This window comes from Trichosurus vulpecula, chromosome 8, assembly GCF_011100635.1.
Source record: "Trichosurus vulpecula isolate mTriVul1 chromosome 8, mTriVul1.pri, whole genome shotgun sequence".
NCBI lineage: Eukaryota > Metazoa > Chordata > Mammalia > Diprotodontia > Phalangeridae > Trichosurus > Trichosurus vulpecula.
The window spans coordinates 23,460,947-23,479,584 of NC_050580.1; the positions used below are offsets into that span (position 1 = coordinate 23,460,947).

General features: G+C 45.2%; 1 protein-coding gene across 5 annotated transcripts in view; it reads right to left on the reverse strand.

Annotated features, from left to right (window-relative positions):
- Window positions 1-471: 471 nt before the first annotated feature.
- Window positions 472-18,638, reverse strand: part of RHOBTB1 (Rho related BTB domain containing 1) — a 190,190-nt gene continuing 172,023 nt past the window's right edge. For 4 of the 5 annotated variants that reach the window (XM_036735062.1, XM_036735061.1, XM_036735060.1 and 1 more), the window contains 5 exons: window positions 18,175-18,293; window positions 13,322-13,472; window positions 7,548-7,636; window positions 4,529-4,634; window positions 476-2,757 (listed from right to left, as the gene is read on the reverse strand). In XM_036735062.1, coding sequence (XP_036590957.1) covers window positions 2,588-2,757; window positions 4,529-4,634; window positions 7,548-7,636; window positions 13,322-13,472; window positions 18,175-18,293 — 635 coding nt within the window. In that variant the 3' untranslated portion in view covers window positions 476-2,587. Of the gene's footprint in view, window positions 2,758-4,528; window positions 4,635-7,547; window positions 7,637-13,321; window positions 13,473-18,174; window positions 18,294-18,638 lie in introns of all 5 variants that reach the window. The other variant, XM_036735059.1, reaches the window with a different exon arrangement.

An 18,638-nucleotide genomic window follows, 5' to 3' on the forward strand; every position in this document is an offset into this window, starting at 1 on the left:
ACTTCACAGATGTGGAAACTGAGGCTAAGGGAAGTTAAATGACCTGTCCAAGGTCAGAGCTGTAGGTGTCTAAGGTAAGATTTGAACTCAGATCTTCCTGACTCTACAATATATTTGGGGTTTACAGTCTGCCTTTGCCACTGATTCCCTGTGCAAACAGGACCTCTCAGACTGGGCCTCAGAGGCACCCTCCTCCTCTGCATCTCCGATGATTTACTGAGATGACCTCTGAGGTCCAGCCCCAAAGCTGTAAGTAAGTCTCCTGCAGAAAGTTGACAACCAGTCATGAGCAAGAATTCCAACCCAAGGCCTGCTCCCAAAAGGCCCTCACTTGGAGGGGAGATGGGATTTCACTCATACCACAGTCCCCTTTATCCAGAGTCACCTTTTACAACTGTTACAACCCTGCTATTACCCTTACAGGCACAAGGTAGTGTTCCTCCTTGGCAAACCAAACAACTGGAGTCAATATTTTATAGCTAAACAATTTTATTGGCTTTCTGTGAAATAAAAAACATAAAATAAAACCATCAAGGGTAAAGGCCATAGCCAGCATTAACCAAATGAACCAGCCACTTGGTTTCAGCAGCTGAGAACAAAGTCAAGTGGAGATTATTGCATATACCCCAGGGCCACCGGGATCCATCCATTGTTGGTTTTTTGTTTTGTTTTGGCAAGATTACATTCAAACAAGAGCTTTGATTATATAAAACTGACTAGCAATTTTTGTTAAAAACCCAACTGGCTCCGACTTCTTGATAGAAGAGATGTGAATTTTTTCCTCATCTTGGCTTTTACCCTCTCATTCTTGTCTACCCCATCTATGAAGCAATGACATACCAGTTACTATGCAGGAATCATTCTTTTTCTATAGATTGCCTTCATCAAGGGATGGTACAGACTGCCAGGGTGGGGGGGGGGTACCAAATACTCTCCTGGTTTTCTTTCAAGGAGTCTCTCCTATAAGCTTGGGTCCCTGATGTCATCCAGTGCTAAGCAGTTTCCATTGCCCTGGGGTGTTGCTACAGCCAGGAATAAATATCCATCTCTAACCTGAATATATATTTTTAAAAAAAATGCATATGGCTGTCATATGGAAATTCTTTCCTGATCTGCAGCACTGGGGTTTGTGTTCAACTGCCTCTTCTTATAACCCTAGGATGAAAAAAAAAGAGTCATTTCATGTCAGCATACCAAGTGACTACTGGGAACCAGCCCCGACTCCACCACACCCAGGGCCATTGCAGGGATTCGGCTGAGTCCTTGGAAACCTGTTTCATATGGGGTGGTCATTTCCGTTATGGAGATGCCAATGGGAGACTGATCAGCAGAAAAGCTTCCAAGCTTCTGACCGTCTACTTCATCAAGGAAATCTCAGACTGGCAAAACAGCCAAGCCTAACTCATGAAGCATCTGCTTCCAAACCCATAGAGTTCTCAGTGAATCTTCAGCAATCCCAGTCTCTAAAAAGATGCCCCCTTTCTCAGGCGCCTTCAGCCTTTAGAAGAGATGCCAGGCTTCACAACCTAAGATGCAGCTGAATAAATTTTCCTTCGGAAGAATGAGAGGAACTGAGTTCCACAAGGGGATCCGTGGGGAAGGGCAGTGTGGTGAGATGCGAGCACGCTGAATGAATGAGCCAAGGGCCAGGAACGCACCCTGTCCCCTATGTCTGATTCCTGTCAACAGGGAAAGTACACATGCAGAGACCTTGCAAAGATCAAGGAATACCCCATTCCAACAGCCATGACAGCCACCCAAATACTCTTTCTTTATATTCAGGTCCATCAGTGAGTTGGCCCTGGATAATGCTGGGATTTAATAAGCCCTTCTAATGATTATGAAGATTATCCTCTTGAATCTAGACACTTTCAACAACAGAATATTTGATATCACTATATTTTACATGGCACACATAATCATATAATTACTACCACTTACACAGCAAATACCGTAAATACCCGCTCCTGGAGTTGACTTGTTAATTATACCAATGTTGCTTAGAAGGACAAAGATTAGATACTCCCTAGCTCACAGTTTGGGGAATTGCATTCTGACTCTTTTCTTCCAACTGTGGGAATAACCATCTCATTATGTAATGATGCCTCAGCGCTCATGTCCGTCTGTGGGCCAATAGTTACAACTTAATTATGGGGCTGGCTCCTCGTGGTTAATTTGTGGCCTGTAAAATTAAGCAATACATAGTATTTTTGTCTCAACAAAATACACAAGACCATATAAAAATATTCTTTTTCCAATTTGGAATTTGAAATGTGAATGCTGGATTTTCTGTATAAAAAGAAACTGTCATAATGGACTAAGTTTATCACGCTCCCTAACCAAAAATATACATATTAGTCGAAGGAATGCAGTTTAAGCATCAGCGTCGGTCGTCCAGGCTCATTTCTGGGGAGATTGTGCTTTGATATTTCTGGAAGGTAAATGCACAGATGGAGAGTCCAACCGGTGCCTGAAACCTGACCTTCATCTCATCTCTAAGACGACGACTAATCTTACAGTATTGTTGTGGTTGTTGCTGTTGTCTGGGGGATGGGCGGGTCTTTCCTGGTGTTCTCTCCTTGCCTGCTCAGGCCACCGTGGCAGCCGAGTGCCAGAAGCACCATTTCCGTCTCGAGTGGTGCTTGTTCAGTGCCAGGTCTTCCTTCTCTCTCTCTTTCTTCACTCGCTGGTAATGATCTTCTTCCTTCAAATACCAAACGGGTGGCCAGCGGTGCCTCTCAAAGTATTCCTGATTGTCTGGTGGAGAGAGAATTAGACAACGAGGAGGAGTTAGACTGTGAGCCAGTGGAACCCCGAGAAAGGAGGTCTAGAAAAAAATGTGGGTCATGAGTCCAGAAAGAGAGTCTAGAGCCTGGACAAAGTCTAGCAGTTAAGTCTAGAAAGAGTATTGTGGCACAAGCCTAGGCAAGGTGAGAGCTCGCTGATAAGGCATGAACCTTGAAAAATATTGGTCTAGAAAAGAGTGTTAGATTATAGGGCTAGAAAAAGAGTACTGTTATGTGAGTATAGAAAAAGTGTTATCCAGCTAAGAGCCTAGAAGAAGTCTTGGGCAATGATTTTAGAAAAATTTCTAGGACTGTGAGTCTAGAAATAAGGCCAAGTCTAGAAAGAGGCTTGGGCAGTAACTCTAGGAAAATCCTCAGGCTGAAAGCCTAGAAAAGAATTGGGCTGAGGTTTTCAAAAAAGTATTAGGCCATGAGTCAAGAAAATGGATTAGGCTTGGAATTAGGATCAGGGTTATGAGTCTCAAAAAAAGCATTAGGTTGAGTCTAGAAAAAGTGTTCGACCTGAAAGCAAAAAATATCAGTTGTTACTCTAGAAAGAATGCTAAGCAGAGAGCCTAGGAAAACTGCCAGGCGATGACCCTAGAAAAAATGCATACTGGCAAGTGTAGGGAAAAAACCCACTAAGTCACAAGTTTAGAGAAAGTCTTGTGTTAGGTGCGAGTCTAGAGGAGAAAAAAATGGATTATGAGTCTAGAAAAAGCATTAGGTGGTGAGATTCAAAATAGCATGGAGCCAAGACCAATCAAAACTATGAGGCTTTGAGATGAGAAAAAAGTGCCAGGCCACAAATCTAGAAAAAAATGTTAGGTGGTCAGTCTAGAAAATGTATTTTCCTGCAAGGCAAGAAAAGATGCCAAAGCTATGGGTCTAGAAAGTTAATTGGAGAGTTTATGGAAGCACCGGGCAATATGCAGAAGACAAAAGGGCCAAAAACCCCGAGTCTGGGCAAAGTGCCACGTTTTGAGTCTAGAAAATGCACCAGCCACAAATGTAAAAAAAGATCTGGGCTGTGAGTCTAGAGGGCTAAAGCCTAAGTATAGAGAAAGAATGTGATTGTGAGTATAGGAAAAAAATGTTAGTCTGTGATCCCAGAGAAAGTCAGACTGATTCTAGAACAGCGGCCCCTTACTTGTGGATTGATGAATCTCTGGTCATGGGAACTTCATTTAGTGCCACTACACTATTCAGTATGACTCCATGTCTTCGATAAGCACACCTGGCTTCTGGAGACTGAATAGTGAAGCTCCTGCACCTTGGTGAGGGCTGATTACATTTGGACAAGTGTATATGAAATTGTGATTTATGCTCCCAGGAAGCTGCTATTTCTGGCCAAAATCAAGTTCTCCTCCAGGAGAGAGGAAGGGGAGGAGGAAGAGAAGGAGGAAGGGAGGGAAGGAAGAAGGAAGGAGAGTGAGGGAGGGAGGAAGGAAGGAAGGAAAGGAGGAGGGGAAGAAGGAAAAGGAGGGAAGAAGGAGGGAGGGAGGGGAGGAAGGAAAGGGAGAGAAGGAGGGAGAAGAGGAGGGAGGGAGGAAGGAAGGAGGGAGGGAGGGAAGGTGGGGAGGAAGGAAGAAAGGAGTACAGAAGGAAGGGCATCTCAATTCTGAGAGTTCTTAACCAGCCCCACAGCAGTCTTCTATTTTCTCTGCTGCCTTTCCAAGAACACTGAGGACCACAGGCACCATCAAGGAGTCTGGGGCCCCCTGGGCAATCATTTCTCTCACCTGGAGATTTTGCTTTGATTTCCTTGCGAAACTTGGCGCACACACTGTTGTAGTTGGTGCAGATGTAATGAAGGCACCACGCTGCCAACTGATGGGCATTGTGAAACTGTAGGCAGGAGAGGAAGAAAGGTCACTCAAATGTGCTAAAGTCTGGGCACAAAGAAAGAAGGGGCGAGTGGGGGAAGTGGGGAAAAGGCTTTGTTGTTGGGAAACATTCGGTTCATCGTCTTCTAGTAACAACCGTGCAACAGGCCATGTGCTAGGCTCTGAGCATACAAACCAAAAAGGACCGATGCCCGCCCTCAAAACAAAGTCTCTGTGGGGAGGGACAGCACTGTCAGGCTCAGGGGAAGGGGCCCCATGTACGGAGCAGCACCTGAGCTGAGCCTTGCAGGGAGTGGAGGGTTCTCAGAGGTGAGAAAGTACAGGAAACAATTGGGAAAGCCACTGAGGGGGCGGCTGGAAGGCCAGATCATAGGCTCAGACCTTCAAGGGCAGCAAATCCAACCCCCTCACTTTCCAAGGGGAAGGGGAGGGAGAGGAGCTGAAACCTGGAGAGAGATGAAGGGAGACCATTGGTCAAGTCCTCAAGCCGGTCACTGACAAGGCCCCGAATCCCGCCTGGGACCTCTCCTCCAAATACCCTGCACAAGGAGGATTCTTACTGAGGGGCTAGTAAAGGAGGCTTCTTCTCGTGCTTTTGGAATTTAGATTCCATTCGGACAACAAGCATATTTTAAGTACAATGTATACTTAAGTATAATTTTAAGTATAACCCTAGCTAAGGGCTAGAGATACAAAGAAAGGCAAACTTGGGGACCCTTGTTTTTAAGAAGTTCACCTTTTAATGGGAGAGGGATCATGGAATTAATTTACCATCCTTCTCCTCCTCATTTATATATAAGACATCCAGAGCAGATGAATGCTAATCTGAAAGGGGAAGGCGCTGGGAGGACCAGGAAAGGCCTCCTGTGAAAAGGGAAGCCAGGGAAACTGAGGCAGAGGTGGAAAGAAAGCATTCCAGGTATGGGAGACAGGCGGTGCAAAGGCACAGAGTCAGATGATGAAATAAATGTCTTCTAAGAGGGGCAGCAGAGAGGCCGGGGTAGTTGGATGATAGAGAATGTGGAGGGGAGTAAAATGTAAGACTGGACAGATGGGAAAGGAGCAAATTGTGAAGGCTTTTAAATGCCAAACTATGGACCTTCTATCTGACCTTGGAGGCAGGTGAGGGGGGACCAATGGAGGTTAATGGGCATGTGGTTGGGGGGGGATGGGGAGGGACATAGGCAGATTGATGCTTCAGGAAGACCATCCTGGTAGCTGAACGGAGGATAAATAGGAGAGGGGGGAGAACCGACGCAGGAAGACCAACAAGCAACAGTCTAGGCAAGAGGTGGCAGCTGTCTGAGTGAAGAGAAAGGGAGAAGCATGAGAGATGTTGAAAAGTAAAAATGACAAGACGTGGTAAGAGACTGGAAATGTGACGTGAGGTTGAGTGACGTTGTTGAGGATGACAGTGAGGTTACAAACTTGGGTGACTGGGAGAACAGTGCTGTCATCTTCACGAGTTCAAATCTAGCCTCAGATGCTTACTAGCTGTGCCACCCTGGGAAAGTCACTTACCCTTGTCTGCCTGTTTCCTCATCTGTAAAATGGGCTGGAGAAGGAATACAGGGACACTCACTAATGTCATCATGTAGAAGTTCCAATTTTTCTTCAAGGAAGCCCCAGCAATAGTATGTTCAGGGTCCCAAGCTGGATGGGGTATGAGAATGTGGGCTTCCTGAGGGCAGGTTTGGTTGCTGCCTAAGTATCCAGAACACAAGCCATTCTCAACAAATGCTCACAGAATGAATGGACGTGTGGGGGAAAGCCTATAAGACACTAACTTGTTTTAGAAAATGTATCCTTTTCTTTTTTGTCACATTTTTATTGAATTGGTATAACCCACTCACATTTAAAGTTCTAACCTCAGGTTTGTATTTTCTTCCAACTACCTCTAAAATTAGATTTTTTTTCAAGTTACGATTTCCCCCATCTTCTGCAATAAACATAGTATTATGCTCCTTCAGTTACTTGACTTTAACCTTTTTTTAATGTTTCCTTTTCTTAACAAAGATCTTGTGGCGAAAGCTCTCCTGGGGGGCATAAGGTCCATACCTTTTCCTTCTTATCTGGTAAATATACAGTAATTTAGGGAGGTTTTGATGGCATGGAGCAAGGCTTTGGGAAGGTGGGACTTGGGATCTTTTTCTCTCTCTAGAAATGGCCCAGAAAGAAGACCAAAAGGGAAGCAGTCAGAAATTGGATTAATTGTCCAAAAGAAGCATAACTGTGTGGGACCAAGGGGTCTGGGGCTGGGATTGGAGGATCTGTGTTTGAATTCTGACTTTGCTGCTTACTACCTGTGTGACCTGGGGAAAAAGTGTTTCCTTCCCCTCCCCCACCCACACCATCCTCCTTTCTTCATCCATGACATGAGGGAGCTGGGTGACAGGACCTTGAAGATCCTTCCAATCTACACCTTCCCAAGCTGCATTTCAGATGGCTGGGATTTCTGTTGGTAAACAAACTTCAAACTGGACAACAGAGCCAGAATGCACGTGTGTTAGGCCTGGACTTTTGTGGTGAAGGTTTGTAGGGTACAGCAGTTTGGAGGCTCAGTGGCATAACTTTGTGTCAGAAAGACTGGAGTTCAAATTCCCCCTCAGGTGGTGGTGTTCAGTGGTGGTGTTCAGTCATTTCCGACTCTTTGTGACCCCATTTGAGGTTTTCTTGGCAAAGGTACTGGAGTGGTTTGCCATTTCCTTCTCCAAATCATTTTACAAATGAGGAAACTGAGGCAAACAGGGGTAAGTGACTCATCCAGGGTCACACAGTTCATATCTCAGGGCACCACCCTCTGGGACTGAGCAGTGACATCTTTATCTGGTCAGATGCAGGGCTGGGACGGTGGCAGAGCATCACGACTGCTGGAGGAGGGCGCAGGGAGGGTGGAAAGCCAATGGTGACAAACCTGGGCCAGCTCCAGGTAGGACAGCACTTCGCCATCGATGCCAATCCCACTCATGGCTGCTTTGGTCAGCTCCTGCACCGTGTGCTGCTCTAAGGGAGAAAGAGGAGGTGGGGACAGGTGAGTGCTGGTCACAGTTTGGAACAAGAATCACTAACATCTCTAGAGAGCGTTCCAAGTTTGCAAAGCCTGTTACACATTTGGTCTCTAGGTGGCACGTTAGGCACAATGCTGAACCAGTGAGAGTCCACTTACTAGCTGGGTGACCCTGGGCAAGTCACTTAAGCTCTGTTTGCTTCAGTGTCCTCACCTGTAAGATAGGCTCATACTTTCTAGGTATAATGGGTATGATTTTTCTTGTCTTCTCAATAAGCGGAGGGAGGGAAAGAATTTGGAAATAAAATGAAAGTTCACAAAGCAAAAAAATAATAAACAGAATGGGATTCACAATGGCAACTATCTCCTGGGGTGCTCGTAAGGATCAAATAAGATCGTGACTAAAGAGTCTTAGCACAGTGCCGGGCACATGGTGCGTGCTGTAGAAACAGCATTATCGCTATCATTATCTGTGCACAGCACTTCTTTTTCTCCCTCAGTAGAACCTCAGCTCCTTGAGGGCAGGGGTTGTTTAGTTGTGATTGTTTGTCATTGTATCCTCAGCACCTAAAACACAGCAAGCGCTTCGTAAGAGGGTTGAATTTGGTTGACTCTTCCAGCTGTCCTGCGAGACAGAAGTTCCAGGTGAGGAAACCAAGTCTCAGAGAGGTGAACGGACTTGTTGACTGTCATCCAGCTGGAGCATTAAAGTGAAGATTCAAACTTGGCTCTGCCAACACCACATCCCGCTGCTTGCCTCAACCAAGGATTTCAGGGCTCTTCTGAGAAGCAGCAACGACATGTGGCAGATGACACCTGGGTGACAGCCAGCAGCTGGAGGACCCTCTACATTCTCCAGCAGTCTGTTGCCAAGTCATGCTCCTTTCTCCATTCCTGGCACTGGACAAGCTGACCACGTTGTTCCCCTCCCCCCCCCCCACCCGCCCCCGTGCTGGACTTGTGACTTCAGTCTGGACAGCTGCCTGTGAGGATTTCATCTACTAACATAATGGACTGGCATCTTCACCTCAAGGATTTTAGAGGGTTCTAAGGTCCAGGATAGACATTCAGCATGAGATCATAGGCTCAGAAATTTCAGGCTGAAAGGGACCCCAGAGGTCACTGGGTTCAATCTCCTCATTTTACAGGTAAGGAAACTGAGGCTGAAAAAGTATAACTGACATGTTCACAGAGTTAGAAAGCATAGGAGGTAGATTTGAATTCAGGTCTTCTCAACTTCAAGTCAAGCAACTGAAATGTGTGTGCGTGTACATACATACACACATACATATATACACACATACATACATGTATATATACACATCTACATAGATGCGCATGTGTGTGTGTAAGTGTATGTATATATTTATATATACATATATAATCAATTCAAAGCATTTACTTATCAATTTTTATTGATCTTTTGTTTTCACATCACCTAAATCTTCCCCTTCAAGGAGCATTTTCTAAGGGCTCCCTATTTGCCAGGTATTTGCTGGGAATTCAAGCACAAAAATGAGACACAAAAGAAGTTTGTATCGTACCCGGGGATTACGATGTGCCCACAAGTAACTTAGAGGAGTCAATCCAAAATAAACCAACCATGACTGGGAAGGGTATGATCGATTCAAGGGATCAGGAAAGGCATCTTAAAGGATTAGGCACCTGAGCTGAGTTTAAAGGAGACTAGGGGTTCCCAGAGGCAGAGGTGACATGGGGCACAGCCTGAGCAAAAGCAAGGAGGTGGGATTTGGAAAGTCACATATAGTGAACAACAAGTCAGCCAGGTGAGCTGAGGCACAAAGTGCTGGAAAGGAATAATGTTATCAATGTAGAAAAATAGTCTGATGCCAGATTGTAAAGGGCTTATAATGCCAAATTCAGGAGTTTGTGTTTTAGCCAAAAAGCAATGGGAGTCCAGGGAAGCTTCTTGGGCCCAGGGGTAACAAGGTCTCACTTGTACTTTAATTGCCATTTGTATGGAGAGGAAAGAGACTGGGGGTCAGTCAGGAGATTACTTATGGAGTCCCAGCAAGAGATGATGAGGGCCCCAAAAAGAGTGGTTACAATGAACTGGAAAAGAAGGCAACTTATTGGATTTGGGGGATAAAGATAAGCCAAAACAGGATGACTCTTAGGTGGCAAAAAGGTGAAGGGAAAGAGGGAGGGGCTCTCGAAGGAAAGGAGGGCATTTTTTAGGGGGGAGAGGTAATGAACTGATGTGCAGGACCGCTCATACCTGTCCTAAAGGCTGGAAAAATTAACTAACCAAACACAAAGCCTCTTGTTCTATTAAAGATCAGTGAGAGCTTCTGTCACCAGGCAGAGAAATCTGATTGACTAAATGAATGCTCCCTGGGACCATCCAGAAGCACAGTTCACATTTTGTTGCTAAGCATTTAAAACACTGGAATTTTGTCTCAGTTCCAGGCCTTGTCCCATTTTGGCTTGGGATATCTCATCTCCCTCCTTCTCTTTAAATCAAGGATTCTTAACTCGGGGAACTTACACACAATTTTTTTTAATGACTGTATTTCAACATCTTCATTGTAATCCTAGTTATTTTGCTGCATGCATTTAAAAACCCGATTGGGAGAAGAGGCTCCATCGGGGTCACCAGACAGCCAAAGGGGTCCCAGACCCACGAGAAGGTTAAGAAGCTCTGCTTTAAAAGCAGAGCTTTTCTTGGTTCTGAATTTCCATCTCTTATTTGTGGAGTGAATTTCCCTCTATCCAGGTATTCCAGTCTCTTCTCTTCCAAATCATCAGGCTTTCTTGTCTCAGGCCTCAATAAACACTTACTGATACTACTGAGAGAGATGAGGGCATTTATGGCCCCCTACAGACAATATAGATATGAGGAGAGTTAATCCACAGCAGAGTGTGGGGAGTGGGAGGGAGGTAGGAGGCTCCTCATCACCTCTTCATTCTGTTTACTTTGTGATCTGGCTACTTAGCTTGTTTTGGCAAATACTGCATCCATTCTGCTTACAGCTGGTTTCCTGGGAACAAGCTTCCTTTCAGTGCTGGGTTTGAATTAAGCCAGTTCCATTCCACCTACTGTATGTAAGAGTCTGTCATTCCCATGGCATCTCCTGGTAGTGGCTGGAAGGCTGAGATGGGCGGTCGCGTGGGGCTAGGTTTAAGCCTTTTTCTCTTCTGTAATATTCCTGGATATTGGTACCTTTCATCCTCATCTTCTATATCCAACTGGTTATTAGGTCCTGTTGATTCCCTCTCTCCTGCACCTCCACCAGGGCTATTGAAAAACTCTCTCTCCTCTGCATGTCTCCCCCTCCAATCCACCCTTCGTGGGGCAGAGGCCTCTTTCTTACGCACAGATCTTCTTAGACTACTCTGGCACAATTGCCTCCAGTGGCTCTGACTGGAAACAACAAAGTATAATGATAAGAACGCTAGTTTTGATCCCACCTATGACACTATGTTGGGCAAGTCATAGGGCACTGGAGCCTGGAAGGACTCGTCCTCCTGAGTTCAAATATGGCCTCAGCCACTTACCAGTTGTGTGACCCTAGGAAAGTCGCTTTAAGCCTGCTTGCCTCAGTTTCCTCTTCTGTAAAATGTGGGGGTTGGGCTAGCCAGCCTTTGAGGTCCTTGCCGGGTTCATCACCACTGGTCTCCAACCAAAGCAGGCAGCCCTTTCTTCCCTGAACAGAAACCTCGCTATCCCACCTCCATGGCTTTGCTCACGATGAGTCTTTTCTTTCTGGAACACTCTTGGTCTTTGAAGAGGACGTGTGTGTCCTTTGAACCCCGACTCAGGGCTCATTTCCTCGGCGAAGACGTACCGGAGCCACCTCCCCCAGCTGGAATGACCTCCCCTTGTACACCTCTCTACATACCTCTGCACTATTGGGCAGTGTGGCTTAATGTATGCGGTGCTGGCAAAGAGGCAGGAAGGGCCGGGTTCAGGGCCTGCCTCCAACGTGCCGGCTGTGGGACCCCGGCCGCCTCACTAAATTTCTTGGTATTCCAAGGCAACTCTCTAGTCTGTAAGCTGCAGGGCAGGAGGTGGCGATCTGCACTGGTGCAGGGAGTTTACTCATGGGGAATTCTCTATACCAATAGAGCCATAGGGCTGGTCAAAACCCAAAATTACCCTTCTTTTAAGTTCCAGGAGGGCAGGGGCCATCCTCATCTAATTTCCCCTCAGAATCTATCTTAGAGCTATGTGCCCAATAGGTACTTAATATATGTTTATTCAATTTGATGACATGACACTTTCTTATCCATTGTCAAATTACCTCATATTTACTTAACTGGGAGCCCATAACTCCCACGTAGACTTCAGGGCAGGGACTCTGTTTAATTTCTGTTGAAGGTCTGTGAGAACAGAAACTATGTTTATTTTTGAATTTGTGTCTTCAGTATCAAGCGCAGCACTTGGCATACAGCAGGTGCTTAATAAATGCTTGTTGATTATTTACATGATACATAACAGGTATTTAATAAATGTTTCTTGATTGACTATTTTATATGCCTAGTACCTGGAACAGTGTCTGGCACACAGGAGACATTTAATATATGCTTGATAACTGAATGTGACTTGTATGCCCAGTCCCTGGCATTTTGCCGTTGTTATCGTTTGGTCATTTTCAGTCGTGTCTGACTCTCCGTGACCCCATCTGGGTTTTTCATGGCAAAGATACTGGAACATTTTGCCATTTCCTTCTCCCTCTCATTTTACAGAAATGGAAACCGAGGCAAACAGGGTTAAAGTGACTTGCCCAGGGTCACCTAGCCAATGAGTGTCTGAGGCTGGATTTGAACTCAGGAAGACGAGTCTTTCCAGGCCCTAGGACCCTCCACTGCGCCACCTCACTGCCCCAATATCTGGCATAGCACATGACAAACAAAATCAAGATTTGTTGAATCGCATTTCCCTCAACATACATGCCTCCATCAACAATCCAGCCCACATTCCACGATCCCAGAAGCAATTCAACCCATGTCCTGTGACCCCATAAGCCATCCGGCCCACATTCCATCTGTATCCTGTATCAGTGTGCTCCCCCACAGATCACTCAGACTCTTTTCAACTTGTTAGATGATCTGGTTTGGGGGCGGTGCTGATGTGGCTGCACAATTCATTCCTCTGGGGCAAACCTTAATGATAAACCTGCCTGAGTCCTTGATGGGGCCTGGGTTCAATGAGACCAGCTTGCAGTCCCCCAGGAGTGGCCTTTGAGACCCCAAGGCCACCTCTAGGACAATCTTCCAGGCCCAGAAGCATCCTGGCATATACTGGGGACACCAGAAGAGACAGCTCTGGGCCTACTGAGTAAAGGGCCTTCTTGGTGTTGCACCGTAATTTCAGTCTCTACTATAGCACCAGAGGGAGTGAGATATTTATCCAGGAATTTTTAAAATGGATTTTTAAAATGTGCATTCTCCTGAATGAAGGGGGTGTGGAAAAAAAAGGATGAGTGTTCTCTCCTTTCCCTGGTGTGGTGCAATGTCACGTAAGCTGCGTGTGCCTTTTTTTTTTTTTAATAAGAGAAAGGTCACATGGAAAATAATTGGGCACTAAAAAGTTAAGACCACAAAGGGATAAAATAAGACCATATCACATGTCGAGGCTACAACAGCAGGGACTGACACTGAGTCAAGCTATGCTAGGTGCTCCACCCTGCCCCACCCTGGGGAGGCGGGAAGCTCACCAGCGAGAGCCACCAAGTGTGGCAGGCAGAATCTGTTTGCCAAGGCGATTAATTCAAGTGTGTCCAGGTCCAAGCAGGATGACAACTGCTTGGTGTACAAGTAGTCCAGCACGGCCTGCATCGACAGCTTGTTGATACTGGGCAGGGTCACCTGGAAAGACAAGGCAGAGGCTGAGGGCATCCTTCTGCAGAACGAGGCCGGGCCTCGAGCCACAGCAGGGCCCAGGCATCTGCCAGCAAAACCCTCAAGTCTTAAATCATTATTACTATTATCGGTGTGACTTTTAAAGAGGAGCCGTCTCTCGTGCAAACGGACGATGACACCAGGGCACCGGGCACAAGTGCCACGGCCAGAAAATTTTACAGGCGAGGAAAACGAGTCTCAGAGGGAATAGTGATGCAGTGGGAAACGGGCCCTGGGATCAGAGCGCCCACATTCGGCTCTCTTCTATAACACGAGGAGGGTTGGACTAACAGGCTTCTGAGTTCCCTTCCAGATCTAGGATTCTATGAATGCTGGATTTGGAGTCTGAAGACCCAGGTTCAAATCCTCACTCTTTTACTTACTATCTGTGTGACCTTGGACGTGTCACTTGCCATCTCTCAGCCTCAACTTTCTCATCTGCAAAATGGGGCAGGGAAATCAACTAGATGGCACAGAGGGTCCGCTCCAGTTCTAAAAATCCATGAGCTTCAGGCAGTCATTAAATTTTCATTAAGTGCCTACCATGTTCCAGCACCAGGGATATGAAATGATGGGATTCCATCCAACTTAACTGCAAAAACAGTCCCCTTAAAATTTTAGCTACAGTTTTGTATCCATGAGCTAAACTTTGGGGGTACATCAGCACTTCTGAGAGGCTAGATTCGGAGCTGGAAGAGGCCTGAGAGGTCATTTAGTCCGGTCCCCGAGGGCCAAAAGAGAGGGAAGATGTGCTTGAGATTACATCAGCAGAAAGAGCTAGTATTCGAACCCAGGCCTTCCACCGCCTATACAGTGGTCTTCCCACCAGCACGCTGCGGCAGTTGTCCTGCAGGACAGCAGAATCAGCCACCTCCCGGGGCAACCCAGCTGGGGAAGCAATCTTTCAAATGTTGTGTCTTCAGCCCCCCTTTGTATGTTTTTGTTAGGAGTGTATCCTGGGACATTTCTCCAAGAAAAATAAAGCGAATGTGTCCATCACAAAAAGATGCTAAAATTACCTCAGCCTGCTCTCCCTTCTCTCCCATCTCACAGACTAAAACAAATCATTCAAGGCGGCACGTGATGACAGACGCCAGCAAGCGGTGCTGCCCTGTGCTCCCCCAGTCCCCACTGGGCGCTGACGTCCGTCCGCCCGGGCCCGTGACCTGTCCTTTCCTCTGGGCTCTGCACAAATCTATCATCCTTAGTAAGTTACAGTTTCTGCCATAGTAAGCACCAGCGTCTTCCTCAGCTGCAGCAGGCAGGGTGTGTGGCCCGCTATTGGAATTGAGAAAAACTGAATTTGCCATGGAACCCATCTCCTTCCCGGGATGGATTTTTTTTCAAGGCTCTCGCTCTAGTTCCAAACTTTAGAATTAACTTTAAAAGCAGAAAGAAGCTATTTTTTTTTAGCACCTTTTAAGGAAAAAATCGAGAGGGAGTCAAATACTTATCTAGGAATTGTATTTTTAAAATGTGCATTATACTGAATAGAGGGAGCATTAAAAAAAAAAAAAAAGATGAATGCTCTCCAGAATACACATCCCTCCTTTCCCTGGTGTGTATGTGCGGTGGTGGGGAGGGGGCTGTGGGTGTCCAACGTCACATAAACTGTGTGTTCCTTGTCTTTTTTTTTTAATAAAAGAAAGGTCACAGGAAAAATGATTAAAGGCACTAAAATTTTAAGACCACAAAAAGGAAGAAAAGAAGACTATGTATCACATGTCAAGACTGTACCATATTTTGTATATTCAAGTCCTGTTGGTTTATCATTTTAATTGCAAAGATCAGCAGAGACTATTAGGCTCATAATCAGAAATGGTCTCACGTGAGTGAGCAAGCACTCTCCTCCAGAGCATTGCTTACTACAATCTGGGTATGTATTTTTAATGAACCCCATGCTGAGTGCTTCTGGGGAGAGAATTATGCTTACTGCTACATTAAAAGTAATGAGAAAAATATAAGTGAAATACAGCATCTTCCAAGGTATTAAACAATTAAAAAAAAAAAACCTTAACAGCATACCAAGGACATTCTTTTTCCATTTAGTATGAGGTTAACCTAATATCATTTCTAATAATGCTACAGAAAAAGAGATTCTTAATTGTTTGTAAAAACTGGAGCCTCACCAAGAAATTCTGAAATAAAAACGATCTGGGATGAAGGATAAGTCTATAGCTTGACTCACTGCCCTCAATTCATCAGTGAGTCCTTCAGTGACTGCTCTACCCCGCCCTCCCCTCCTCCTTTGAAAATAGAAACCTCACCTTTAACATATATACCTGTTCCTTTGCAGTGAGTGAGGCCTCCAATTCTTAGTATGCAATCTAGTCCTAGCAAATGCTTCTTGGGGAGTTTGGTTGGTATAGCACTAAATCTGTCCATTACTTAGTATCTCCATTTTTACTAAGTTGGCACAACCCAACAATGAACACTAAGTCGCTCTCCATTTATGTCTTCCTTTCTTTCAGTGAAGCGTCTCTGGTAGCTGTGTCTAAGTGAGTCCTGAGTGTGTCTTGTCTGTTTCATTCATTTTGCAATTATTTTGAGTGGATTTTCTTATGTTATTTTTACTCTTGGTTTTTGTTAGTTCTGTGTAGAAACATTCATGATTTTTTTGTGAACTTATTTTGTATTTTGCTACTTAGCTGAATCAATCAATCAATCGATGAGCATTTATTGAGGCTCTCCCGTGTGCCGGGCATACAGATATAAAAACACAAGTGAAGCAATCCCTTACTCTCAAGGAACACACATTCCATCGGAGGATGCAGCTTGTACACGGATACAGAAGTATAAGAAATGAGGTGATTACTGTCATAATTATGATTATTATTTTTAGGGTGGACTGGATCTATGGATTGTCTGAATTAGTTTCTTTTCTGATTCTCTGAGATGTTCTAAGTAAACTCTTATGTCATTAGCAAAGAGCTATAATTCTTTGGAAGCAGGATGCTGCAGGAAGGAGGTGACTTAGGAGATTCTCCACACTCAGCCCTCCACACTACAGCCCTCGTGACCTTCAACTTTGCCCAGGGGGTGAGGTCAATGGGACCACTACAGGGGAGGCAGGAAGGGAGAGGGGGGGAGATCCACAAGGTAAGAGGGGAAAATGGAATGTGGTCATTCTTCATAATCCAGAGTTTTCCAAATTGTGAGGCATGAACCCTGACAGAACGTGAGACCCTAGAGGAAGGGGAGAGGCAGAATGAAGCAAAGGTCAAAGTTACTAGATATTGTCTGACCCAACTCCCGCATAAAACAATCTACTTCTTTCACGAGAAAACAAAGTTCTAGTAATGAACCAACAAAAGTGACTCTGACAGTGATGATGTGGGAGTAAATTCAAATTTGAGTGTGTGTGTGTGTGTGTGTGTTCTCCATCACCAGCATAGACTGGGTTATATAAAGTGTGTGTTGTCTGTGTGTGCACATGTGTGTACTTGGGGGAAGGGGCACAATTTTTTTATATGGGGCGGGGGAGCATTGCTACATAAAGGTTAGAAGCCATTGCAGGAAACAAAGCAAATGCACCACAGTCACTGAACACATACAAGTCAACCTGCCTTGCCTTCAAGATGATAAGTGAATATAACTGTGTGCTAGCTGTAGGGGTTTGGAGGTTTTGTCTTTTCTCTGCATGGTCAAGAGGGCTGGGCCTGGAGAGAAGAAAATCCTGAGCTTGAATCTCATCTTTGATACTTCCTATTTGGGTGACCAGAAGTAGGCCACTTAACTACTCCATGCCTCAGTTTCCCCACAGGCCCTAACTCACAGGACTGTTAAGTAACTCAAATAAGCAAACAGATATAAAACACTTGGCAAAGGTTAAAGCACTCTATAAATCAGTTATCATTGCTATTATCATTATCCTTATTAGGGAGGAAAACACTAATTAGTTAGCAAACACATACGTTTGGGCTCTATCTCCTGGGTTAAATGTTTGTTTTGGTCCTACCTCCCATCCTCTTAATCTGAGGACTATCTCGGTCTGTTCTGGGAAGGGATAAAAAGGATTAGCCTTTGTGAAGTCAGCTGTGACGGCATTCCTTCCTGACTACGTGCTTGACCTTGACCATCTTGGGCCCCTGCTTAGTCTCCTTGGCAGCTTCTGGAGGCTGGCTGCTCTGACCCAACTGGCAGGCCCAGACTTTTCAGTAACGGAAGCATGGGAACACTTTCTGTTCTGTGTACTGCTTTCTTGTTTCGGCATAAACTAAACTGTTCACAGATTTAGGGTTCAGAGATTTAGAGCTGGACAGAATCTTAGAGGCCCGCTCATCTCCTTCCCTTCTGCCCCTCCCCCACCCCAGCTAAGTCAAATAGCCCTTTGCACTGGTGACTGGTTTCTCCTCACTTTGAAAAGGGTTGTAATTATTTTCTTTTTGGGAGGAGGGGGGGCTCTTTTCTATTTCAAGTCATGTTGTCAGGTTAACAAGCATCTGTGAAGTGCCAAAGTCTAATCCCTCTTCCACATGACAGTCTTTCAAACTTGAAATAAAGGAAGTATCCTCCCAATCACCTTACACCCAAGTCTTTTCTTCTCTCAGTTAAACATTCCCAGTTTCTTTGCCCAATCCTTGTATAGTGTTGGTGCCCAGTCCTCTCATCCTCCTATAACTTCTAAAGAAATTATAACTAAAATTGTTCTTTTAAAATAGATATGTACCTCACTGTTGGCGCTTTCCACAAATGATCCTCCAAACATGGCAGCCATCCAATCACAGCTACAGATAAGCAGTGGTTTGTGGGCATTTATGACCCCATCATCCAACTTAAACGTCACATCTGCTTCCAGGAAAGAAGAAACAGTCCTAAGTCCACCTTATCAATGGATGGCTTAAACAAGAGGTGTTAGGTTTAACAACCCTTTCCCCAACCTGCGATGGCTTTGCTACCCCTACTGTAGGATCACAGAGCCAAAGGTTTAGTGCTGGGAAAGACTTTTGAGGTCATCTAGATAAATCCCCTCATTTTGTAGATGAGGAAACCGAGACCCGAGGGGGTAAGGTCTTGCCTTAAGTCACAGAGGTGATAAGTGGCAAAGCCAGGATCTGTAGTCTTCTAATGCCAAATCCATCCTTGGACCACCACTCCACACTGCCTGCCATATTTACTGAATCTATTCCAAGT